Source organism: Amblyomma mixtum, chromosome 1 (assembly GCF_055824585.1).
Source record: "Amblyomma mixtum isolate Tamu chromosome 1, ASM5582458v1, whole genome shotgun sequence".
Lineage (NCBI taxonomy): Eukaryota > Metazoa > Arthropoda > Arachnida > Ixodida > Ixodidae > Amblyomma > Amblyomma mixtum.
The window spans coordinates 248245378-248273255 of record NC_143012.1 but is presented as its reverse complement, the minus strand read 5'-3'; the positions used below and the strand labels follow the sequence as shown (position 1 = coordinate 248273255).

General features: G+C 45.6%; 2 protein-coding genes across 2 annotated transcripts; one reads left to right on the top strand and one right to left on the bottom strand.

Annotated features, from left to right (window-relative positions):
• Positions 1 to 1149: 1149 nt before the first annotated feature.
• Positions 1150 to 12148, top strand: LOC149371440 (uncharacterized). Its single transcript, XM_089565674.1, has 3 exons — positions 1150 to 1527; positions 5281 to 5540; positions 6511 to 12148. The coding sequence occupies exons 1-3, from the start codon at positions 1229 to 1231 to the stop codon at positions 7020 to 7022; spliced, it is 1071 nt and encodes a 356-aa protein (XP_089421800.1). The 5' UTR covers positions 1150 to 1228; the 3' UTR covers positions 7023 to 12148.
• On the bottom strand, positions 9481 to 27852 carry xit (ALG6/ALG8 family glucosyltransferase xit). The gene is made up of 12 exons (XM_089565673.1): positions 27714 to 27852; positions 27462 to 27540; positions 27029 to 27222; positions 24068 to 24260; positions 19836 to 19965; positions 18527 to 18630; positions 16817 to 16937; positions 15243 to 15382; positions 14775 to 14914; positions 14158 to 14255; positions 13534 to 13654; positions 9481 to 13085 (listed from the first exon to the last, which is right to left on the bottom strand). Exons 1-12 carry the CDS (start codon positions 27800 to 27802, stop codon positions 12860 to 12862), a joined length of 1635 nt encoding a protein of 544 aa, XP_089421799.1. The 5' UTR covers positions 27803 to 27852; the 3' UTR covers positions 9481 to 12859.
• Between the last annotated feature and the right edge of the window lie 26 nt (positions 27853 to 27878).

Below are 27878 nucleotides of genomic sequence, written 5' to 3'. Positions count from 1 at the left end.
TTCTCTGAAGATAAACGGGTAAATGTGTGATTGTGACAGATAGTGTGTGATAAATGTTGCCGTGGGAAAAAATTGGAAGTCAGAACAGACGTGGACGTCGATATAGTATGTGGACGTTTTGCTTTTGCTCCGCTCCAATACGGGTCGCCGCAATGATCTCGAAAAATTAGAAGTGCAAGATGCCGGGCTAGTTGGTATTGCACAGTGAAATAAAACAGCGCAAGGGACGGGACGAAACACGAAGGAGCAAAACAGCGCCCGTGCCTGTGTTTCGCTCCTTCGTGTTTCGTCCCGTCCCTTGCGCTGTTTTATTTCACTCGAAAGTTTGTCACTTTAGTAGTTAACATCATTCGCCTGCTTGATGTCCGCCAACACTGGTATTACTGTGCTGAGAAAAGCTTCTCCTTACCTAAAAATCCTATTTTTAAAATTTAGTGGCCGGCTTCCCTGAAACACCTGATCTACTATATATATATATATATATATATATATATATATATATATATATATATATATATATATATATATATATATATATATATATATATATATATATATATATATATATATAGCAGACAAGAGAAGGGAAAACAGGGGCTCGTTATGACGTACAGCCCCCGTCAAAACTAAGCTGATTACTGGAGCTCCCTAGAATATCTGGCAAATCAAAGCTTGAGAGGATTGAGGACTCGAAGCCGTTTATCGTTCGAGAGATTACAGTACACCGAAGGCCTCGCAAGCTTGGGCTGTATAACTTTTGACTTGGGTGTACATGATGGAAGCCATCTGATACCAAGCATAGGGGATTCCATTGGATGGAAGGGTCTCCTTTGACGGGGAAAAGCCGCTGCGCTCTTAAGTTTCCGACTATAGTAGGTACAGGGGGACTAACTACAACGTCACCAGAATCGGTCGACACCATTATCTGGAGGGCTTCTATTGAGAGGCATTTCCCGCTTCGTTCTTGAATTGCATCTGACTGTACGCGCTACATGCACATATCCAGCCCACCGAGCGGAGTGTTGTAGGTGCTTCGGCGAAGTCGGCCGTCAACCCCGAGAGAGAGAAAGGAATTTTAATGAGAAGAAAAGGAGGAGAGGTCGGCCGGTGGTAACATGGCCCTGGCCTATGTTATATCATATCCCGGTGTATCATATCTCTGTGCTGACTAGCAAATGCCTCGCGAGCTTGCGGATCACGGGCAGTGACAAAGAAGAAGCGCAAGAAGATGGCCAGCGCTAGTCAGCAGCACTGCTTCAACCTCGGCGCCCTGCGCTTTCGAAGGCGCGCCTCCAGTCTGCAGGAGCTGTGCCGCAACGTCCTGGTCGCTTCGCGCTCGCTGCCGCAGTGGAAAGCCCTCCTGGAACATTGCCCAGAACGCGTGCGGCGCCGGGCTCTGCTCTTCTCCGTGGCGCACTTCACCGGCTGCGCCATCAACTTCTGCCTGCAGCGCCACTTCTCAGACTCGGACCACCTCTCGTACTGGGTCACCTGTTCGCTCGACCGGAAGGGCTACATGGCCGTCAGGTGAGCAATGGCAAGGCGTGCCGCTCAGGTGTACGGTAAGTCTATAGGCCGCTAGAGGCCGCTTCTACGCTGCCGAAATTAGCTGAAATATCCGCTGTGCGTAGTGAGTGGTGGTGGAAACATTTATTGCCAAGCAATGAAGAGGGGGCAAACCCTGCCCCCACCCCTTACGTGGCACGAGGCAACCCTTAGGGGGCTGCCCTCCCAGTCAAAAAAAAACATTGGAACCAATTGGACATTCCAATTGGAACTAAATGGACATTCCCATTGCTTCCAATTGGACTTCCCAATTGGAACCAATTGGTTCCAGTTGTGTTTTTAGCCCCCGACCAATTGGATCCCACTGGACTAGCCAATTGGACCCATTAGGCCAGGCAGTTATTTGACCCAGAAAATATTCACAAAATATGCTACGTTCATTGAGAAAAGTAGCTAAATGTTTGAATAATATGCTCTAGGATCTTGGATGAATATTTCTACAACTTAACATATTAAAATGTGCAAAAGGAAAACTGATATATGAGGACTGGAAGGAGACACTGTGCCTAGTACCAATCAACATTTTTCTATGGAATTGAAATTAACATGCTTTTATGGAAATCAAAGCCAACAGACACACATGCATCACACACAAGCAACACTGCACATTCAGGCACTAGTAGCATACATTAGCTCAATATGTACACACTTCTGCTCCAACTTATATACCCAATTTATTAGGCTCTCATGCTGGGGCCGGTGGCGCTTGCCCACTGAGCGGAGATATTTAATTTAATTTCAGCTCCAGTGGTGGTATAGGTGATGAGTACAATTTATTAGGCTAAGCTGCTGATAGCTCTTATTGTAAGTACCATATTAGTTCTACCTTTTTCGTCAAACATGCAAACATTCATTGGATAAATTGGGTGCAGTTCGGCGGACCAATTGCATGCAATGGGTAAGACCAATTGGGCTCACCAATTGGAAACCCAAATGGTTCAATTGGTTAGTCCATTTGGACCATCCAATTGGAACACCATTCCAATTGGAACCAATTGGAAACCCAAATGGTCCAATTGGTTAGTCCATTTGGACCATCCAATCGGAACACCATTCCAAATGGAACCAATTGGGAACTGAACTCGTCCAATTGGAACCAATTGGAACCCATTGGAAATCCAATTGGTTCCAATGGTTTTTTTTTACTGGGCTTAAAGGTCAAAAAACAGCCCTTGGAGAGATATATCTGCTCCAAGGCATCGGTAATTATCCGGCGCTGGTCACCAGCAGCGGAGCTGGCCAGGAGAGTCTCCCAGAATGACTTTATGGGACAGTCTCCCACTAGGGCCGTGGTTGGGGATGGAGGGTGCGGGAAGGTAGGACATGTGAGGAGGATGTGAATAAAGTCCCCCAGTTTCCCGCAGATCTTACAGGAGGAGAGGAACTGATCGGGGTAGCGGGCATGAAGAAGAATAGCTAGGGTAGGGAGCAGTACGGGTCTGGAGTCGGCGCCAGTGGAGGCCTGGGTTAAGGAGGGAGCCGGCGGTGCGTAAACGCGCCGGGTATCTCGGTAGCGGTAAGGATATCTGAATGTAAGCAGACGCTCCTGGGATGTCGGAGGGGTCCAACTGCAGCCCGGAAAGTGAGACCTCGAGCGAGGGAGTGGACCTCCTCTTTAACCGGGAAGCCTGAGTGTGCGAGGGTCCTGATAAGGGTTACGGGGCGGGTGGGGTGCCAGAACCGTAGAAGCCGAGCCGCGGTGCGGGAAGCCTTTAGTGTTTGTTGATGTCTAGCTGCAGGGTGGCTTTATCAGACATCAGCAATGGTTATCGTCAGTACCGCCGTACTGTAGACGAGCTATTTTGCTTTCTATTAATGGCGCTTAACGTTTCTTTCATTTGCGATTGAAAGCGTTGCCATGAGCTGGCGACGGCATGCTGGGAATAATGGAGGCAGGAGTATTCCCGGCTCATATTTACATGCCGCCCCGAAGCTGCTTTCGTTGAAGCTGAAGTTCTTCTGTCCGCACAATATCATTGGGGTTGGCAGTGCTTAGAACATAGCTCCTTGAATAAAATGGCTTCCAGACTTCTCGCCAAGACACAGTCGCCGCCTTTGTCTTGGCCAATCCCCCGCATTGGGTACGCGCCATTTTCTTGAGGATAATAATTTTTCGCCATTCCCTGGACGGAGAATCGGCACGGTAGCTGTCACGACGCACCACGCGGCGTCCGTCGGGGTAAATCGTGAGGAGTGCCTCCGAAGGGGAATGTGCCGACAAAGGGGAAAAGACTATCAAAATGGCGCGCCAGTTTCGTGTTCCTCGGCCTAAGCGAGTGAGGAATGGTTTGTTTTCTGGAGTCGGTACGAAACTAGACGACGGCAGGACGGCTCGGGTGGACCGGCGCTGTGCGTTTTTTAACCCTCCTTGCTAACATCGTGGGAGGGAACAGCGCGAAACACGATGTATCAGTACGATGTATCACGATGTATCACGATGTAACGCGATGTATCAGTACAAACTCGCCCAGTTATCCATCCTTCCTCCTTGCTAAGTAGCCAGAGCGGTTAACAGCGGCGCGTGTTTTAAATTGTGTTTGTCTCTTCTCGTTGTAGTATCTTCTAGGTAGCCACGGCGGCTTACAGCGATGCGTGTGTTTGATACTGTGTGCTTTTCTTTTGCTTTGTGACATCTTACGTCTAAAAGATGACGGGAAAGTCGTCTATTGATAAAAGAGTAAGTTTTGGCGGGTAAGTAGTCTATGGCTGAGGATGCAGTTTTGGTGGCCAGCCGGGCACATCGGTCGTGTGCGGCCGCGGTGGTGGTCCGGGGGCCGTGCGCGTTGTTGGAGTTCCTTGAGTGGCGGCGGAACAGGTTAGCCGGGCGATGGTCCGGAGTCGTGGAAAATCGAGGTTTTATTTTTAGTTAAAACAGAGAGGCCGATATATTTCGCCAGATGTAAACCAGTTGTGTACGTATTGTAATAAATAACTTCTTGAGGAAAGTCTTTCAAGTGCCTCACACCTGCACACCTGTTGGAACTCGCCACTCGCGAAATACGTCCCGGTCACTCATATGAGACCCTCCCTCTACCACTCCACTTCAACATCAGGATAACATCGACTCGACGAGAGACGGGGGAAGGGGGGGGGGAGGACTCGTGACTGGCGCAGCCGCCAGGATCCGAGACAAAGGACCGCTGCTTCAATTTCGACGGGAATGAGGAAGACAGAGGCAACGCAGGTTGAGAAGACCTCGAGCTAGCCACCTCACAAGGAAAGTTTGCGCTTGGGTGGGGAAGGGAAGCGGAAAACCGGGCAACAAGAAAGAAGAATGACGGCATAAGAGACAGCAGACAGATCTTACCTTTACATGTTTTACAGTTGTACCACGCTCCGGCCCAGATGCAGATGATCAGCTGGGGCGCTCTGGGGTGTAATTACTCCCGTGCCCGCTTGGATTACATTACCATTTTGCTCCAGGTGAACTCGGTAAATTTCCTTACAATTTTTCAAGCACAGTATACCGATACCAACACAAATGTTGTGCTTGTTATTCAGGCTTTTGTCCAACAACTTCTACTGTAAGCAGAAGTCGGTTAAAAATGAGCTCATCTTTGAAAGCATTTTGAGCCGTGGTCCCTCCACAAAGACCTGAAAACGGTACATGGGCCTCCGTACGTTCGTCAAGCGGTTCCGAATTGTATGGTGTGGTACCAATTGTCGGGCAAGATGTACTGAAAAGCGAACCGCTGTCCTACGTTCTGACCGCAGGGCATCCAACCACCGGCCGGATCGACTGCTAGATGACGACGAGTTCTGGCACTGGGCGCGGCTTGACCATCACCACGTCCTCTCGGTGCTCGCCGTCGCCGTCAATGCTCCCGGATGCCAGGTGCACCTCGTCACGCTGTTCCCTGACGATGGCCTCGAACACTTTGCCAGAATCCTCACCTTGAGGGCCCTCTGCATCCGGGAGCCCCATTTGTGGAAATTCCTCCATCAGCTGTGCTCCGCGCTGCTCTACCTGCAAGGTGGGTGCTCAAGTGGAGCGGGTACTTTCGCGCTGCCATTGTCTTGCAGCGCTATAGGCGCAGCATAAGTGTAGGAGACCTAACCAGAGGACGAGGACTCATGCCAGAAAAGGCCTTTTCTTCTGGAGAGTCCTTGCCATTTGACATCTCATACAGCAGTGGTTGTATGAGGAACTCTCTCCCATAAACCAAACCAAACCCTCTTTCCGTGATGACCGGCTTAGGCGCTACCATTGGCGTAGTACGTCCTGACCGCTAACGAATTCCGCGTCCACTTGCTTGTTGCTGAGAGCGTTATGCAAGAGAGTGGTTGAGGAGACAAGGGTAGGGAAATGAGGGTCTCATTACAATATCCATATGAAACGAGTGCCTATAATTTTCCCTTCCGTGTTTTGCCAGCAGCTTAAAACGGGTATAGTTTCTGGCAGTCTTGATGTCCTAGGTTAACGTAAGAGGGTTCCTGCACAGCTGCCACCCCGCTGGTTTGATCACGTTTACCTGTCACCGGGAGTATGAGAGGATGTTCTACGTTCGCAGCCATGGTTGCGGGTAGCACTGGTGAGCACACTCATGGTTGGGCCATAGCTCAGATGGTAAAGTTCAGTACATATGACATGCGGAGGTCGCGGTTTCGAATCCTGCAGGCAGCATCGTATTTTCTTCTAATTAGTTTTACTAATTACCTTCCTTTTTTTAAAAATAATGATTACACTACACCCACCTTGATCACCGCCATCATAATGCTTTCCGTGGTTTTAGTGACTGTTGGCTTTCATATACACAAAGAAGCGGGCACTCTTGAGCATGCGCCTTGGGTTGTCCATCGGTCAGTTTGGGGCACTGAAGCTAGCTGATCTAGCTATCGTTCAGAAGGGCGCTACGGTGCAGGTCTCACTGCTTTGCTACATCATCGAGCAGAGCGAAAGCATCGACAGGCCACACTAATTTTCTTTTCCCACACTGAATGCAGGTCAGGGCCTGACAGTAGAGCCATTCGACTTCTTCAATGTTTACTTGCGCCGGACCAATCTGGTGCTCAACAACGGCCTCGTGTGGAACCAGCGCCATTTCGAGGTGACCTCTCTGCCGGGCTCCCTGTGGTCACTCCTCCAGCCGCCAGACATGCCGCCAGACAACTTCACCGCCATCTACTCTGCCATGTCGACAGCTGACCATGACCAAGCGGGCGCATTCTCGGTGGCCATTGTCGTGGCTCAGCTGGTCGCACTGTCCCTGAACACCAGCGTCTCTACTGTGGTAGCCAATAAGCGTCGCTGCAGTCCCGGGAACGTTGGAAGCGCTGTGGAGCTGAAACGCATTCACGGGATCGAGCTTGTCCCGGCGCCCTGCGTTTATAGCCAGCAGCTAGCATCCACGCTTTCCGAAATGCTTTGGAGTCCGCAGCCCACACTGGAAACAATGCGAGACAGAACTGGCGCCATGTACGCGTCCATGACAATGTCCGTGGACACGCACTGCTAGTATTGATTGCTTCTCTGTAGGCGCACAACGTGTTTTCTGAATATTAATGCATATTTGGAAATAGTTTTTTTTTTTTTCGCAAGGCTTGAAATGCGCGAAGGCACAGTTTTCATTGCTGGCTCCCATAGGTACACCTTCCGTAATCAAGTGAGGCCAAAGTTTGTCAGTTAGCACGCTGCTCAGAAGTAATTGTTTACGAGCAATGCATAAACCCGCAGCTTTTGACTTTCAAGGACGCACGAGCTGTCTATCCTCAGAAAAAAAATTGCGAGTCACGAAGGCCGCGCGACAGGTTTCAATCGATTTGCTATGCTCTCTCCCTGCTTTCCTTCTGTTATATATGCTCCGTTATATCCGTTTCGATTCGTTATATATGTGCTAACATAGTGGCCATCGAAGTGGAACCCCACCCCCCAACCCACCGCGACCACCATTCACATAAAATTTTGGGGCCACCCGTTTGACACAGAATGTTTGAAGTCGTGTCAAATGACTTGGCATGTTCTGGAGGATAAAATTACTAATCGAGATGAAGCCCAAAATGTGTGGGATTCGTACTGACGACCTTTCCGCTCCCAGATCGTGCATTCTGAAGACCTTCAGGCGGCCATTACAGCCGAACCGTTTGTCGCAGGGGTTTCTGGATGGCGTCAAACAATTTGTCATATTGTGATGCACACGTTTATAAAGTTTATTCACCTCAGTGTCCCTTTAACGTCCCAAAGCGACCAAGGCTATGAGGGACGCCGTAGTGAAGGGCTCCGGAAATTTGGATCACCTGGGGTTCTTTAACGTGCACTGACATCGCACAGTACACGGGCCTCTAGAACTTCTCCTCCAAAGAAATTCCACCGCCGCGGCCAGGATCGAACCTGCGTCTTTCGGGTCAGCAGCCGAGCACCATAGCCACTGAGCCACTGCGGCGGCAAAGTTTATTCACTGATGTAGTGAGGACATATACTGGATATGGTGATGGTGGCTGTAAATCGCAATAGTAGTGCAAAATCCACGAGGTAGATGGCGGTACATGCATGTGTCTTAGAAGGGATGCTTCCGGAAAGGAACCACCCGCAGATGTTTGGATTTAGTCTTCTCCATGTTTGCTGAGTGCACCGATGTAAACATTCAAAGCTCCCGTAGCTAACGCTCTTAAGTCGAACACTAAGGCAGTGTTGGCGGAGAATTTTTTTACCTCAAAAAACCTATTTTTAAAAATTAGTGGCGAGCTTTCTCTGAAATGTACACCTGGTATAGGGCATCTTGATATACACCACTCACTCCTCACAACATGCAATTAAACTTTGTTTTGGCCGTTGCATCTCCTTGGCAAAGGTGCCATTTGCAGTGTGAGAATAAGCAAAACACTCCTACATGAGTCTTTCCAGTTATTAGGGCGTGTATGCTAACAACACCTATGCACCTCCAAAGCCGCGGTCTTGTCAAAGGCCTTTCCAATAAGCACAGACCTTTCCAATAAGCACTCCATGAGCATCAAGGTGTTGCTCACTGGAGTGTTGTGTGCACCAGGTAGCAGCATGGTAGAAGCAACAGCGGAACCAGTTTGTAACAGTCCAGAAAGGAGGCATTTTGACATCTCCCTTGCCTGTGGAAAAGCTAGGTCTATAAACCCATATGCGTACTTAAAAGCGTGCTAATTTCTCTATATTTTTCATGGTCAAAATTCCCTCATTGGCAGTTTGCTTTGCACCATCAACAAGCAGTGCTCTTAAACACCTACATTTATCATCAAACTAGGTTTTGCAAAATGGTCGATTTTCTTAGAGTGCTCTTTGGGTTCCCCGAGTACCCAGGTCCATGTGTGCCTTGACCCCCCACCTTTCCTTTATCCACTTTACATTGGCACTTTAGTAGACTGTTTCACTTCACAGCCAGTCATTAATATAGTAGAACCTCGATTATCTGATCATGGTTGATATGAATTTTGGGATGATAAGAATTGGTAAAATTCCGTGGCTGGAGTGCATTGTGTAAAATGTGCACAATTTCGGATGTTCTGAACGCCCACGCCAGTACGGATGACACGAACGTGCGAGCCATGAATGCACCCTAGAGCTATAAACGCTGCCCACACATCACCTCTGTCGTGACTGCCAGTCGCGTGACACGGACCGCGAACAGTGGCGCACGGCCGTAAATAGGCCTGCGTGAATGCATTTCCCCCGCTTCTGCATGTGAATTTTGTTTGTTTTGAAGAGTACGAAAGTTATTCGCGACCCAGTGACATTAAACGGCCCTCGCACAAGGAAACTGGAGGGTATCCGGCAGCGCTGGGGATTAAACCCCACTCCTCCCGCATACGAGGCAGATGCTCAAACCCCTAGGCCATCACTCTGGAGCTAATGTAACTGAGAACCCCCTGACCTAGCACCATAATTGGTATCACTGCACACATTAACTTTTTTGCACCTTGGAAATAACAAAAAGCACACAACTTTGTTTTATTAAGGAAACACGCAGACAAGGACAAAGGAAGAGAAAACAAACACCACAGTGTTTATCTTCCAAACACACACAAATCGAGAGGAACTCCTACCACCCTTGCTCGCACAGAATTTCAGAAAATAAAAAAAATTCATGGTATGTAATGCTGAGATAAATCCAGACATAATAGATAACTTGTTGCCCACACCCACCCTTCCAACACACTAGTCGCAGAAATCATAATGGCACAGAGCTTTGTGAGTGTGTGTGTTGCCTGCTTGCAGGTTGTCACGCAGCTTGTGACCATCGTTCACACAGAACGTGGAGTAGTGCGATACTTGCAGGGACAAGATAAATTAGTGTTGCAGCACAACACAAAATTAGTGATAATATAGTAGCAAGCAATTTTTCAAGCTCATACAAAGAGTAAAATTACTAGTTCATACAACTCCTTCAAAAAGACCCAGATGAACTCTCTCACCTTGGCCCTTCACCGTCTCTGTAAGGCCGTTCTCCGTCTCCCCATATCCACTTCCATCGATAAAATTTATGCCACCGGTCTCTTCTATCCTCTCCATACTCTCTTTTCTCTCCACCGCAATCGACAAGTGGCTCATCTGTCTAGTACAGCTCAGCGGCGCTCGCTTCTCAACCAGGCTACTATTCCCGCCATCCATCCGACTCATTATAGTCAACCCCCCCCCCCCCCCCTTTCGATACTCATACATGGACGCCTGTCCTGTGGTTCCTCATTGCTCCAGTAGCGAGGCCCTCCTTCAGCCTCTTCGCTCTACCCCTGTCACTCACACTAGCAGCCCGTTCCTACACCCCCAGGATATTGTCTCGCTTGAGGTTCTCTCCATCATTCATGCCACTCAACATATTAATTCTCTCCCACCTATGCCTCATTACACCACCTGCAGTGACTACCAGGCAGCCATTCAAGCCATTCAGTCCAAAACACTCCCAATACGTCTATCCACAGAACTCAAGGGTTCACTTGCATTGCTGTAGCCTTGCCTAGTCCTCCTCCGTTGGATCCCCAGGCACTCGGGCATTGACGGCAATGAGCTGGCTAACCAGCTCGCCCGTAAAACTCTTATCCAGGCACCAGTGATCCCCTGGCCCAGGCCCTTGAAGGGAGGGTCAAGACTTCCCCTTCAAGTTGCTATCAAAGAGTACTACTACAATGCTCTCGCATTGATCGTAAACTCTACCCTGACCCTCATCCTGGTCTTTCTGTGTGATCCTTCTTCGGCACATACAACTCAACACTCTTGTCACATCTGCACGGCTTGATCTGTATTTCGTTGCGACCCTGCATGTCCAAACCGACCTGCCCCTTTACCAACCTCTCCCACTGTTTATTTTCCTGCCCGGTTGCCCTGCAATCCGGTTTCTTTCACATCCCCTCCCACACTCTTGGGACCTGGCTGGACTAGCTTGGAGCTGAAGGTGAAGACTAACAGCACCTACTTGTGTAGCGGGACATCAACGTCCTAGGCACCGGAGTGTTGTGCCTAGTATTACTGAATCCCATAGTATTACTGAATCACTGCAGTGAAGACAAACATATAGAGCCGTGCGAATATTCAAATTTTTCGAACAGCAAACCGAATATCCTCCCATTCGATGCACTGAACGAACCAAATAGTGCATGCTCAAAGTTATTCGATATGAATAGAATTTGTTGTCATGAAGTTTTCAAACAGCTATTGAAAAACTGGCATGAAGTTCGAACAGGGCGGGCTGCAGTTTTCTACGGCTACTACATCAAAAACAGGGACGACTCCAATGCTGCACAACATTCTGCCACGATCGCCCTGCACAAAACGGAAGGTTCAGGTGTCGTTTGTGCTCCAAGACTAGGCAGGACTGAGTTAGATTTAGCAAACTAGTAAATCCCTCCTTGATGCCAAACCTCGTAATCTACAGCTCATATGTAACTCTTGGACCTCCAAGCTACTGAGATGTGGCACTAGTTTATTCACTTTCCTCTAAATTTCTAAAACATATTTTTTTACATATATATGAGATGACAGGCCTAGTGTTAAAACAGTACTAACTTCGTGCTGCGTATCCCCTAGTGGAGATCGGTGTTGCGTCTTTTGACAGCTATGGCTGTATCTCCATAAGTATACTGCTGTAAAGGTAGAGCGGAAGCGCTTAACTTTTTCGCACGAGTATTTGTTTTGTATGAATATTCACACAAATTGGGAATATATTAATAAAAATATTTGATTCATATTCGATTCAGTAGAAAAGCTGCACTATTCATATTCGATTTGGTGTCAAAACAGTGCATTTGCACACATCCCTAGAAATATACTGCTTGATGATTGTGAATTTTAATGGCGCAAGGCCATCTGGCGCCAAAGAGTGCCAGGGCACAAGGTGCTTTCAGCTACTCAATGTGGGGTCAAAGACCCGCTTCCCAAGCAATTTGCCCTGAATAAGCCGAGCACCAGGCCAGGGGAAGGCTTGCACCCATTGTATCACCGGTAACTACCCAGCAGCACTGCCACTAGGCTACCGCTGCAGTAAAAAATAATAATAAATAAATATATACTACTTAAATTACTTTGCACAGCTTTTTCACAGCACCTGTACAGCTGCATCCTAAACAGCATCAACAAGAAAGTATCCAGTGGCAATAAAAAAATGCTTGCTAATGTTACCAACCACCAGTTGCAGCTCATTTAGCAAGGTCTGTTACATTAACTTGCTTCTGAAGATGTACCACATCATCCATTTAGAGCAGCATCAATAAAAAAAAAACACTGTGCCTTGTATAAACATAAAATAAGCCATGCAGTTTACATATGAGGCAGTCCTGCATGTTGCATTTTTTTTCTTGACCACTTTCTCCTTCACTAAGCAGATATGCACTGCTGTGGGCTGCAGAGGGATGCAGGACACAAAGAAGAAGACAACTTTCTGGCTTCAATGACAGCAAGGAGGCAATGCTGCAAAGCAACTTAACACAGCTGCGTTTGAAACAAATTGAGGTGCCCAAGACGCACAGCACCAACAGCCATCTACGCGAAGTCTTGCCCAAACACACAGGACAAACACAGAATGCACACATATATAGTTCTCACAAATTGACCTGTTTCTCTGTAACAGGTGAGATGGAAACAATGAGACAATGTCCTTTGAGGACAAAAAAAATGCCCGCACACTTGTACCCTCACACTTTTTAACACCACCCAAACAACCTATGCAGTTTTTCTACTGCGGCACACAATAAGCAATCCCACTGGTTAGTGGCTAGCTGGGCAGCCCCTAGCTTTGGTTGAAACATCATCTTGTGACTTTGGCATGTCATCTCTTATAAGCCGTCCACAGCAGTCAGTCAGGCGCACCATGTATATGTGGAAGCCACCGTTTAGCAGTCACACATCTCGTGACGGCTGCAGGAACCAGAGCTGCCAGGACTTGGCCCAAGCATAGATGATGGCAGCAGAACAGCTTACAGAGGTCACCAGGAGAGGCAAAAACGGCATTCGGTTGGCAAGGGGCGTTGCAGGATGCACGATCTCCCCATACACGACCACGGCCAGGACTAAGAGATAGAGGCCAGCACGCTCAAACCACGTCAGCAGCGTCTCAGTGTGCTTCCTGCAAGGATTGTCAGGTTGTCAGTTAAGTGAGCCACAGTCCACAGTTCAACTACAAATGCAGTACATTTACGTGTGTGTAACACTTTTCTTTAAGTTTTGTAGTAACATTTATTTCAGCAAGTGCAGAGGTATCAGCTCCAATACCAAACTGTCAGCACTTAGTTTGAAATGCTATTTGCAAGAAACCATTTCTTAACATACACAGTAGCCTTTATACAAGGAAAGCAGACAGAGATCAGTGTTATTGCTTGCATCTAAGCAAGTGGTTAACCATCACCACATTCACTATGCTAAAGAGGTCAAGCAAAGAACATGATCTTTTCGTGATTAGTGTAGCAACATCAAGTGAGTGAAATACCTCCTATGCTACCCATTTGCAGGGGAGGTACCTGATTTGTGGCAATTACATGCAGCACATGCTTGAAGACCACTCCGGCATTGGTTACCTGGAAACTTCTGTTGCTGCGAATCGTCGCCTTGGCCTGACTTCACTCTTGTGTAGCTTGCCGAGGGTGCACACAGCATACACCGTGTGCAGGAGCACCAGAAGAACTTTTGCGGGCATTTCTGCAATGTGGTAATCGGCACGGTAAAAATTAAGCACCATGCGTCATCTTGTAATGCACCAAAGCACTGCAACAAAGTACAAATGATGATGATGATGTATTTCTATGATGCAAGGGCACCTGTGGCCAAAGAGCGCCATGACGCAAGACATTTTTCTTGTACTCAAGGTAGGGTCAAAGACCCATTTCCCAAGCATTTCACCCTAAATAAGCCAAGCATCAGACCAGGGGAAAGTTTGTACCCATTGTGTCACCGGTGGGTACCCGGCGGCACAGGGGATCGAACCCCGCACCTCCTGCATGTGAGGCACATGCTCAAACAACTAGGCCACCACTGCGGTGTAAGACTACAAACGATACATACAAACCAGAACACATGCTACTCGACATCTACCAATACGGTCACCCATGTGAGCAACTTAAGTAGTTCGCATTTCAGGATAATGGGTAACACCTGATACTACTGTACATGTAACGAGCCGTGCATCAGCGTTGGCAACCCACCTGCTGCCTGGAACAGCAAGGGAAAGAGGGAGGCGTGACCGGCTGCTGAGAGAATCACATATACAGCTGCATCAGCAGAGCTGCACATGGCCAGGGGGCTGCACATAAAAAGCATTCGGCCTAGTTAGCATGCACCCAAAGGAAGAGGGAACACACTGCCTCCCGCACGCTGCCAGAGCGAAAAGTGCCATGAAGGCTGGATTTTACGAACCTAATTAGTTGCCACGATAGTAATAGTACCAGACAATTAAGTGTGAACTCACAGAAATTGATTAGAATAAACAGGCCATCCTGAATAAAATTGCAATGCTGACTGTAGGTAGTGCTGACTGAAAACTGTAAACAGAAAAGTGAAACCGAAACTAAGCGGTCGGACACGTTCTCAGGGAGAGGCTTTCAGTGTTTCACTCTCACTTGAGCTACTAAGCAGAATCATGGGGCTTCACACATTCAACCTACCTATCTTACTGCAATATCATAACAAAATGCACATGACAATCTTAACAAATTCTGCAACGATTCTGAACAAAGGATAAAGGAAAATTGCCAAGGATTTCTGAGTGAGCGCCAAGACCATCTCATGCTCCAGAAAGTTGCAAGTGGCACAAATTACTCACGTGGCCAGCAGCACAGGCATGAGCACAGCCTTTTCATGTACGTGCCAGCCAAACAGGAAAGCACTGAGGCTGCACAAAACCAAGGCACGAACCAGCAGCCAGGGTTCCTGGGGTCTCTTCCACAGGCCCCACAGAGCAGGCTGCAATGAACGGCAATCATTGTATAATAACCATCCACTGACCTGAGGACAAATGGCCGAGGGAACAACTGTGGCATGCATGAAAACCTACCAAACCTAATTATGCACATCACCAGCCTGCATCACCCACAAAGCTGCATTTGGAAAATTCAGAAACTTGCCAGGTCAATGACAGTTCTATGATTAAGTCACACAGAGGCATACCCTGTAGAAGTTCATAGTGCTTGCATGCAAATCTGACTTTCCAATTTCCACTGAGTTGTCAATAAAGAGCTCACAAACAAAGTGCTTTAAAAAGGAGGTCACAAGCCGTGAATATTTCACAGACCAGTTGGAAGATGGCCGTAAGAATGAAAGTGCACGCCGGTGGTACGCTGGGCAACAGCTCGAAATGAGTATCCTGCACCAGGCCAGATGTCGGGGAAGCCACGGCTGCTGCTGCTGCTGCAGACCTTCCGGGAGCAATACCTGCACAGTTGTCGTCAGCACAGCATGCTGTGAAAATGATCAGAACTGAAGCCAGTTAAGCAGCTTCCTGGCTGGTAGCGATCTTCTAAAGAAAATACACGAAATCCTAAATTGCGGTACCATCAAAAGTTTATAAGATTGTTATCAAAATTTTACAACATGACATTAAGTTTCTTTGCATCCAGGATGCACTGCCTGAGATTTAATGGTACAATGAGTAATTTGCATTCTATGCATTAGGCTGCACTTATCAATTCCAGGCTGCATGCACCTATAAGTGCCTTCAGATATCATCATGCACATCATGTATAAAGTGGCCAATGGGTAAATTATACTAATTGTTGCTATAGATAATTTCACCATTGGAATCCATTCAGAACCATGTTGCGCATTTCATTGACAGTGATTAAGGCATTATTCCAATGTGGTTAAGATAAAGTCGTTGCTATCTCTTATGTCTTTGAATTCCTGGAGAATGCCCGCACTCCTGTGCGTGCTAAACAGATATAATACAGCGAACAATGGACAACCTTGCTTCTTTCGCAACTATGTATATTGTGCCTCCCGCCGCCTGCACAGCCATCAAAGTTTAAGGGGCTTGTTTGCAAGCACGAATGCATTTAATTTATCAGCGTTGCCATATGTTATAACACTCTAAAATGATCTCTCTGCTAATATAATGTTGCTAATATTTCTGATCCAGGCAGTTTTAAGAAAGCAATCATTGATATACCTCACTAATTTTCATCTACTGTATTCATTTTGTTGTATTTTTCGTTAGCTATTGAGTAATGATGATTATGAACAAGTTTTGAACCCTCTTTTTTTTGCAATTACCGCTACTGCACCATTTTTACCACATCCATAGTTTAGCTTACGTGCTTATTTATTTGTTCCTCTGTTTGCCCTTCCCTTCACACAATGCTCCGAAAATCAATAAAGCCTCTGAGGTACTTGAATAAAGAAACGATAACAAAGAAACAAACAAACAAACAGATGCAGAAACTTTTCTAATACAACACACTATTATTCCAACTATGAACACAGTCACTCCAGGATATATCGAAATCAAATTTAAGGGGATCGTGAATAGTTCTATATATAAAACATGACAATAGATAAGCTTATCTGCAGCCCAGAGGCAACAATACACTGCATCCACGCTAGCGATGCACTTCTTGAATCTTGGATTTCGTTGTGCCACCTATAGGCCGTGGACATTTCAAATATAGCCACAGGCACCCCACTGAACAGCCAAACTGCCAGAAGCATAAGCAACAAAGCACACAATAAATGTGTTCTCACTCACTCAAGTACTTAATAGTTCGTGTTGCCTAGCTGGAACCAGCAAATCCCACAGAAATGTCGCACTTGCTAGGTCAGCATAAGCTGGCATGCAAAAACAAAAAAGGGTAGTGTGGCACCCTCCCTGACCTGTCAGTGCCAGAACCCGATCTGCAGCAGCGTACAGTGCCCACCAATTCGGAGCCCAGTAGGCATGGCAGAGGCCCCTCTTGAAAGGAAAAAGCCGCCTGAACATCTGCACCAACTGGTCCTGCCAACAGAATTTTTTGATGTCAGATAAGCTAGCTCTTCCATAAAATGACAACAAGCAACAGTTATGCCTAAGGCGGAAGAAGTCAACAGTGCTTTTATTGCGCTGTGGTGTACAAACAAAAATTACCCATTTAAGGAGACTCTGAAATGATTTATATGGGCACATTCAGTGCAAGAGATCTGTAGAGGTGGTCTTTGTGGGTATTCGAGTAAAATTTGAAAGCTCTGCGTGGACCCTATATAATTTAGAAATAATTTTTAAAAACTGCTGATCGCAGCAGCTCGCAATCGATTAGGGCGACACATCTGACTTGCATCTCCTACCTTGATGTTCAAAGGGCAGACATGGTAAGCTTGAAGGCTGAAGCTTGAAGGCTGACTCTTCTGCCCACTGACATCATAGGGGTGGGGACACGCAGGAGGAGTGTCACCCTAATTGGTTGTGAGCTACTGCAAGCAGCGATTTTTAAAAATTATTTTTAGATTATAGGGTCCATGCTCAGCTTTCAAATTTGACTCGAATACCCACAAAGACCACCTCTACAGATCTGCTCACAACAATATGCCCATTAAAATAATTTCAGGGTCCCTTTAATATTGCGCAGGGCGAGCACATCAAGTCATGCAGTGATCTAATCATGTCAGCGGATACATCAAGAAGCCAATGCCGAAAAGTGAGGTCATGTAGGTAAAAACAGAACACACGCTTCTTCTTCCTTTTCCCTTTGCTGCTAGTGTTCACAACAGTTTCAGACAGGCCCCAAACTGGTCTCTCCATCAAAGGCTGGGATTTCTGTTGAACTGTGGCCTAAACCCAGTCTGTGAAGTTGCTTTATATCAATTACTAACTTTTCTGAACGACAAAGTGACTACTTTTGCTGAAAACGTAGCATCTGTAAGCTAGAAATGAAACACGGGTGTCACCATCACCACTGGCCGTTTTCACAAGCAGAGTGTGATAGGTGAATAGAGCTTTCTGTCAGAGATCTCCGAGGCAAGGCTGCACTGCTATCCTCTTCCAGCCAGGAATCACGGAGCCGATAACAGATGTCATTATTCGCGTCACCAGTCTTAAGTGAGTGGTGAGAAAAAATATTCCACCTTCATCTCCAAGTTTCTCGGCAGTGAATTCATCTGTTGCTGCAGAATGAATGTTAACAAAATGAGAAAAGACCAAACAATCGTAACTTCCTAAGAACAAAGTATTCGTGTCCTTTTAGCATTGCAACAGAGAGCCTCAGCCATTGCTCATTTGGGTTGATGTAATGATCGCAAAAAACTAATTATCCTCTAATTATGTTCCAGTGATTCAGCTCCATATATGACTTAAAGCACGGCCATGCATGCTGTAATGCAGTATTTTTGCTGTTATGTATCAGCTTTCTGTGACAGCAATGGACACCTTCTGCTGATAGTATAGCATCAATCTTTTTCTGAGGGGCGTTCAGAAGAGTTGTCAAGAGTGATTAGCCCTTGTTTCACAGGAATTATCAAACCCTCATTGCCAAATGAAGATAGTGATAATATATAACAAGAACCCATAACCAGTCGCCAAACTACATTTAGGAGAGGAAGACCACTGGTTACCTGGCTCAAGAATGGCCACAGTGAGACTCCAAAGACCAGCAGCACAGTTCCAGCCAAGCTGAAGAAATTAACAGGCCGGAACCTCCAGAGCAATGATCCAGGAGCTGCAAAAATGAATTTCCGAATATTATGCAAACAGTCACAAACAGTATCGATCACTCAATCTTTATTCCAAACCATGTACAAAGGTACATGTTTGAAATGAAGGAAGAAAAAGCCGCATACAACGGCTTAAGATGCTCACTATCACTACGGCGTGTTGGACAGCGTGGCGCACAGCAATAAATGGTAAAGAGTATTAAAATAAATGTGGGTTGGAGAAACACGAGAGCTAGTTTAACAGTTTCACAATATAGAAAACAGCTATGGCATGGAGGTCTTCCACACTGAAAAAAAAAAAAAAATTGGCAATACAGAGAAACGAGGTAAAGGAGGTAAAAAACTACATAAAACAAGGGTTAACAGTGCAAAGATGGGGAAGATATTATTGAAGCATATCTAGCAATATCATTGAGGATAAGGAAGAGGTTATTTTTTCAGTCAAGCCAAGCTTGTTCAAAGCAAAAGGTAATGCATACCTTAGCTCTTGAGGCCATAAATCGTGCATGGTCGAGGTTTGTACCAATACTCGTGATGGCGTGTTAGGCGAGGTGCTGGGTTATCTCTGAGGTTAGATATGCGAGTAAGAAAACTAACATTGCAACGAATCTGAATCTTGTAAACTGTTAATACTCTGTATTCATACAGTCTACGAACATTTAAAACAAGGCATCCAGAAAATAGCTGTGCTGAGGAGGATAAATATGAAACATTTGCTATCGGTCTTAAGCCTTTTTCTGTAGCTTGTTTATGTTAGTCAAAGTAGTGCTTCCCATGTAAGTGGCAGCAGTGAATATTGCGTTGAAACAGGGCATGATGAATTGAAAGTTTAGTTTTAGTCGGCAAGGTATCTTGAAATTTGTACAAAATACCTACCGCACCGGCACACTTAACAGCACAATTACAATTAAAGCACTGCGCGACAAGCAAAATTATTTGCATGTTGCCCACAGACCTCAAACAAAGGAGGCGAGGTCATGCAGTGTGCAAACCTGAGGCTGATTTCCCAGCAGATACCTTGCACTATGCTTTGAGATATTTGGTAAGTGCATTAGCACAAAAGCACATCTGTTTTTAGGTTTGCAGTATCAATACATTCTCTCGACCAAATCATTAAAAGACTTCATGAACATTAGCATCAATGGAATGCAGGCACTACTTGCATTTACTGTTAAGATCATGTTGTAAGAAACATTTCAAGGACACTTACCCTTGCCACTGGGCTCGGAAAAGCAGTAGTTTCGGAGAAGGTACACAAAAAATACAGGTGCCACATAGAGGTAGATGTGCTTCAGATTCAAAAGTACGGTGAACCACAGCGTGGCTTCTATGCAGCGACCCTGGAAGGCAGTAAGCGTGCAGACCTTCGTTACAAAGATATGCTTCAACAAGCACTGCAGTGCTTGAGTAAGCAAGCAACTGAAGCATTGAACAAACGCAATGCGGATGACAAATGACAAATAGTGACTAGGTGAAAAGGTTTAATACTCTTCACAAAGCAAATCCATTCTTACTAGTGCTCGACTGCATCACGAAGGCTCCAAAATAAAATTCCATTTTATAAATGCTACGAATGTGAATTAAAATTTCATGAACCTTTCCTTATGAGTTCAATAAAGGATAAAATAAAATTAATCCCACCAAAACTAATGTGGGCCGACAAAGCTGCAAACAATACGAAGATTAAAGGCGAAAAATGAAGAGAGCACACATGAGCATCCTCAACACATCCTCTTATCACATTTCAATTTTTACAGATGCCAAAGGCAGTAGCAGCTTTATGGCAAAGCATCATCTCTATGATGACTGTGTTTAAGGGAAGTACAACATGGAGACAAAACACATACAAAAAAGAACAGTCGAAATGCATGATATGTGAATCACTCATGCTGCGTAAGAGAGATCAACACAGATGTAACATGCGCACCCTCATTGCAATTAATCCATGTAGAGGTTACAAAAGCAATAAGGTGTCTACATCAGCAATTGACACATTAATTCCTACACGTCATATCACATCGTCATTTTTTCACAGCAGGTATGACATCAGTGTGTGCTTGGCTGTGAATTTATAACTGCAATTATATGTAAGAGTAAGCCCAAAGTAGGTAATGTCATGTGAATGAGAACACCAATTGAAGGATAAAACAGCATACTAAACTCTCGTTAAAACTCTAATCCTTTATTACCAGAACCTAAGAGCTAATGAAGCTCTCCTTAACACCTACTAGAGGACTGAAACTGACTGTTACTGTCGTTTGGTTATCACCACAAAAACTTTCCAGCCTGGCAGTGTTCACTCGTGGCATTGCGATATCACTCCTCCATGGCAGGAGCTTGTTCTATGGTAGAATCTGCAGTCCTCATCACATATATGACTGCCTAAAATGCAGCCATCACCTGATTCAAATAGTAGAGCACGTGACTGCAAACCCGCAGTGTTCTGTCAGCATAGCTGCCACCTCAAGTTATTTCTACTGTGCCCTGATTTTTGTCGCATAGTGACATTGCTACTTTTACCAGATGTTACTTTGCAAGTAGAAACCCAATATGATCCTATTTGATTTTAATTTCGGGGTGATAGAAAGTTGTGAAATTCTCTGGCCGAAATGAGCCAAATTTCGGGTGTTCCAAGCACTCACCCATATTACTATGAATGATGTGAATGCACGAGCCACAACTGCACCGTCGATCACTAGGCGCTGTCCCCACATCGCCAACTGCGCGACTGTCAGTCATGCAGTACACCCCGAAAGCAGTGAGCAATAATGCGAGGCCTGCACAACTCTATGCAATCTGAAAGTTGTCGCATCTGTTCTAGCCAAATTAGACCCAACAAATTTTCCATGGTGTGACAATCCCTTAATCCACAATGGAAATCACGGTGCACAATAAACGAATACTTCAGCTAGCTAACCACGAGCATCATGCGTTGGCAGCATGCAGCCATGAGGCAATCCCGTCAGTCAAAAACAGATTTGTGTGAATGCAGTTTGTGTGAATGCATTGGTGGATTTCGTTTGTTTTAGATTACACAAATTTTGGACGATACAAACATTTTTCGCCACCTCGTGACGTTCGTATCGTCGAGATTCTGCTGTATCTTGGAAAATTTTTGCCAAATAATGTCTGCTCGCAAGAGCCCAATTCTTCAAAGCACTTTTTTCTCCTTTCTAATAGACCTAAACAGTAAGTAATGGTCATATAAAAATTACAACTGACAGTCAACAATGAACAGTAAAGCCATGTTTAAAAAATTCTGTGCCTTTTAACCCACACTATGCAAGAAAGTGAAGCTAGGCATACTGATTTCGAATTTAGGCAATCTTTTAGGACTCATTTCCTGCTCACCCTGGTTCGTCTACTAGAGTTCCACTGGTTTTGTAGTTCAGTCTTTCTGCAGTTCATACAAAAAATTTCAACATACGAACAGTGCACAGAGCAGCAGTTGCTGGTACACATGCTACATGATCCCACACAGCTGTCACACGACATGCAGCAACACAACTGTCGTGTGATAGAGGATAAGGCCAAACAAAAAGATGCTGGTGCGCGCAAGAAGTCTGACATTAGACATGCAAATCCGTTCATTGCCTGCAATTGAAACATGGTGTGCATGATTCCTGTCACATGCGGGGCTGTGTATATTGGTCAAACAGGTCGCTGCGTCAACACGCGCCTCGCAGAACACCGCAGAGCATTAAAAAATGGCAAGACCTGCGCCTTGCACGTCGTGTACGAAAACACCGCGAAGAAGACAAATCCTGCCAGGCTCAAATGGAGCGACCTACGATAACCTTTGTGCATCGTGATCAGAGGAGAAGAGAGATTATGGGTGTACCATATTGTCAAGACAGGAGGATGTGGCACCGAACCTTCTATTCTGCTATCGGGGAAAGAACTTGCATTTTTGGATAGTAACGGCTAATCATCTTTTTTCTGTCTTGTTCCTCAGCGTTTTCTTTTTCTTTCTGTGGTTTTTTCCCTGATTCCTATTTATTCTGAGCGAGGAAATAAATTGCTTCTGTTGCTAGTAAGTGCTTGTAGTGTGTGGCCTTTCTTCCATGCGCTGGTTTTTTTGGGCTTTAGTATCCATTATCAATTTGAGAGCACCTGACATTAATGCGCCGCATTTGCGTTACCCAAGCTTTGCTTTGAAGGAAGCTTCGTGTCCTGTGTGAGAAAGAAGGGTACACACACGAAAGCAAATTCAAGAGATATGATACTTTCACCAACTCTGGACATCTGTGCCTAAGGTACTGGGTAGCGCATCCATACCCCAAACCTGCAGTTGCAAGTCAGCACGTTGTTCCCTTTCTTGATCACATTCAGATGTAGTACATTATGCTCATTTCACAATGCAATAAAACCTGCAAAGTGTTCCTCATACAACTCTTGTAGTAAATGGTTTGGTTTGGTTTATGGGGTTTAACGTCCCAAAGCGACTAAGGCTATGAGAGACGCCGTAGTGGAGGGCTCCAGAAATTTCGACCACCTGGGGTTCTTTAACGTGCACTGACATCGCACAGTACACGGGCCTCTAGAATTTCTCCTCCAAAGAAATTCTAGCCGCCGCGGCCGGGATCGAACCCGCGTCTTTCGGGACAGCAGCCGAGCACCATAACCGCTGAGCCACCGCGGCGGCTTGTAGTAAATGTGGTAAATGTGTTGGGGGGGTTTGTTATGCTTTTTAATGTGAGAGCAGTGTGTACAAGGAGCTTGTCGGGCCATTTGGTGGCGTCGCCGTCCCGCATCACATCGGATGTGATGACATCATCAATGACACGTGGTCACGATAAGCATGTCATGTCATGACTTGTCACAAGTGCGTGAACATTGCATACCACGTGACATCGCCAAACCGGAAGTGACATCAACAAACCTGAAGTGTTCCAAAAATGCCTTGACAAGCTCCTCGTGCTATCGCAACAGAAGCTGGGCATTTTCTAGGAATCCACTATTTTTTTTTCCCCGAAATTTCGGCAATATCTTTTTCACTGCATGTGAAAGATTGATACATCTTGCTCGCTGCTTGGCATGCTGGTTTTCTTTTTGCTGTTCTCCTGCACCTCTTTCTCTACGTACTTTATTCCATCGTTGCCAGACCGTCCCCTCTGTTCTTTCAATCGAATTTACTCCGTGTCTTGCAACAACAACAATAAATAATAGCAAAAATAAGAAGAAGGATGGACCATACCGATACACTATTGAGCCATCTTAAAACTTCCTTTTTGCAGATTTAATCCCTCAAGCTGTTGAGCCTGAGGCATGCATGTATTTTCTAATTAAATGGATACACAAATCGCTGCAATTCAGTGCTTCACTTCTGTTCCTATTGTGAAGATTCCATGTGCTGAGAATCCCGTGCATCTTCTCTGATCAAAATTGTACCACTACGTACTGCATTAATCGCGAATTATTATGTTAACAGTGACTTCCTACCTGAAAGAGACGTGCCACTGAAAGAAGCAGTATCCCGTGAAGAAAACCGTTGTACTGGAAGTGCACATGGTCCACAAGTAGTAGTCCAGGATTCCAGAGGAACAGCATTGACAGCACAGTGGTCTTGTCCAACCAGGGATCATTCTGGCCAGAGGAATGGGCTTCCTTCCTCGGTGACACCAGCCCTTGCCATCTGCAGTCATCAACATAACTATACTATACTTCTACTGTTAACTGTGCCCTGTTAATATTGGTAACTCACATTAAGGACAATTTTTTTGTGGGCTAAAAGCCTCGGTGATACTGCAACTAGCAGTTTGGACAATGGACTTGAGGGGCCCATGCACTTTTGTCACATTAATATGGACAGTGACAAGAACAAGATCTCAACTTCCCCAACCATATATATATAGTTTAGCAATAGTATATATATATTTCCCCTTTCATATTTTGAGAGCAGGACACCTGCCAAAGGTAGTGCAGAATATTACATTATGTTCTCGCTATGCTGTGTAAATTCCAGACTCAAGGAACCACGCGCAATGTTGTGCTTGTAATGCAGTCGTATACTATGCTCGAGAGACTGCCAGATTTTCATCACTGCAGATAAGTGTATTACACACCTTGCACCGTCCTGTTCAAACCACTGACGTCACAGCTATGTATCACCTGAATCGTAGTGCCAGCGCCACCTGCTTCAAGACTGTTGGAGTTCTCCCTTCCTCTCACCGAAAATCCTCCTTGCCACCCACCACATAAAACTGGGGTCACGTAACGAGTGAGGCAACCGCACACTGCTAGGTGCCTGTTGCTAAGCCCTCCCTTCACCTTACAAGCATCTCTCACCTGTCTCCTATGGACCATTGTGGTCGCATGGTAAACTAACTCTGATGAAACCGAAGCCACAAACTATAAGATTGCAAGGAGTTGAATGAAACATAAGAAAAGGTAGACAAGTGTGCTCTAAAACCCCTTCAGTGACAATAGGTCTAAAACCACAAGGGCAAAGGCGTCAACCTCTGCCCTCTGTGCATGAGGCAGCAGGTTAGCTTTCAGTTTCTTGCCTATCAGGGCTCTCTTCATCAGACTTCCTGCTAAACTATGTCCAGCGCTACAAAAAGAACCACCATACTTGGCGCATCGTGCTGCTGATATGCTGCATTTCAAAGAATTTGTTGTTCACTGTTTATGACATCTTTGCAAAAAGTGCCCAACTTTGCTTTACAAGCTGACAACCAAGGGCCTTACTGCAGGTGTGAAAGAATTAGCATTTCAAGAGACAGTGTTTACGTACTGAGTGAGAAGTCATTGCTTTTAATGTGATAGCATTAGAGTTCACATCAGGAGCGAAATCCGCCATCTGATGTCATGAAATTTGCTGATTGGTCGAGAGCGGTCACGTGACCTTGTAATGTCATCACAACCTGCCCTAATGGGCTACCCTGATTGGTCAAGAAAGGTCACGTGACCTTGTGATGTCATCACAACCTACCCACCGGATTTTGAGCAACCTGCCCATAATGGTGGGCAGCAATTAAATTACTGATTAGTCAAGAGAGGCCATGTGACCTTGTGACATCATCACAACCTACCTGCCAGGTTATGAGCGACCTTGTTTCTAGATATCAACCTAGAGAGCATTAGAGGTTGTTTCAGGAACAACCTGGGGCTGCCCAGTGTCACGAAATTTGCTCAAGCACTCTGAATGTGGTGGTTGATGGACCGACAATTGCAAAGAAAGGGCCGCAAACACATACAGAAGTTACAACAGAAGCTGCAACAAATGTGAAACCTAATACTATCGCATTCCACACTTAAGGTGACTTAAGCGTCCCCATAGTTTTTTTATCCTTCTTTTCTCTCTTTTTTTTTCTTATGGCCAGCTCCAGAAATGTGAAAAATGCCAGTGAAAAGGGTGGGACCATAATGTCATGCCTACTACTATCAAGTTTTTCTTTAGGTTCACAATCTGCAAAACAGTAATGTAGCTTTTTGTCCTTTTGGCGTTCCAAAATCTTTTGCTTTACAAATGAGACTTTGCCTTTTGGAATAGCCACAAATGGCATGGAGGCACATATGTGGGCTGAGGTCGGCTATCAAGAACAGGCAATACCAAAAAACCCTGAGCACGATGTGGCCTCTGGGAGGCTCATCAAGCTGATCCGCCATTCTAAATGTAAGGCCAACGTTTCACAATGCACCATTTAAAAAAAAATTCTACCATCAACTTAAAATACAATGTGAATAATGATCACGCACACACAGTGGGGTTTTTTCTGCCAGGTCAGGCCACGGGGTTTGGACAATTCCTGAAATGACCTTTTGTACTGCACAACATTATAGTCAGAAGAGCAGTCAGAAGCCATAGCACTCCAAGGCTTACGAGCATTCCCTACTTATTTTCAACATAGAATGCCATGTTAGTATTTGGACTGAGTATATTAGGAGCCGGAACTGTAACGCAAACACTGAGGTCAGCAACTATAGTGCTGAGTCAGTGAAAAAAAATAGCTGATATTTAATAAAAGATATGGCTATGATAGAAAATGTGGTTCTGAGTACATGCAGAAACAGGAACATAACATGTTTTTTTTTTTTTTTTCCTGCGATGGCTCGAGTTCGATGCTCTTTGACTACAGCACGAGGTCGCGGTGTCGAATCCCGGCCGCGGCGCCCACATTTCGATGGAGGCGAAACGCAAAAGTTCAGTGCGATGTTAGAGCACATTAAATACTTCAGGGGTTTGAAATTATTCCAGAGCCTTCTACTAAGGAGACTCTCTCTCTCTCCCCTTCCTTTCAGCCCCTCCTCCGTCCCCTCTCTCATGGCGCGGTTCGGATGTCCACCGCGAAGTTTTTTTCTTCCCCCCGTAAAACACCTCACCGCCCAATCATTGATGCGCAAACACTGAACTAGAAAAAACAGTTTGCCACTGTTCAAAGTAATCGAAAGTGCACTTACACCCAAACAGCATAGACGAGAACCAGGTCGGATGCAATGACTGTGAACCTTTGAAAGTAGATGGTCAACGGGCTAGCATAGTTTAGGTTTGCCAGTTTCAACATCTCGGGATCCACGAACTGAGCAGCAAACGACAACAGATATTCAAACCAGGCGAAAAGCGGCGGGTAATCCAATGTCCATTCTGAAGTTTCCTGAAAAGAAAAAAAAAAACGAGTTACGCAGTCATTTTCCCATTCAAAACAAAACAAAGTAAAGGCGGCAATTTCAGCTTAACTTTCTGTTCCACCCGAGTTTAAAAGTGAAACACGCGACAAATAGTCACATTGTTGATATTAAATTCAGGTGAAACTAGAAAGTAATTAAACGTAACACTGAAGGAATAACTGTTAAAAGAACAACAAGCAGAAGTTGCGAGCAAAAGCTTGCATACCTCGAAATACCACTTCGATGTCGGTAGGGAGTGAGTGATCGCCAGCCAGTTTCGGTGCACCTCGAAGTCTGTGGATCGGCTGAAATAATATTTTTGCAAGACATTTTCTAAGCATCTCTCACATACGGATTCTCGTCTGGTTTCGAAAACCGAGACGAAATATATACGGGCGCGCCGGCACTGTCAACAACCGATTTCGAAATTATGCAAAAGCGCCGTCAGGCACTTCGGAATCAGATAATCGATTCTTACTAGGCAGTGATGAACAGCAGCTTGATGCAGGTCACTGAGACAGCGATACTTAGGAAATTAGACATGTTAGCCGCGGTCTGCCACAACATCGCTAATCGCTGCACACGTGTTTCCAGCTGATGCAGACAACCTACGGAAGTCCGGGATTCCTTTCGTGTGACAACA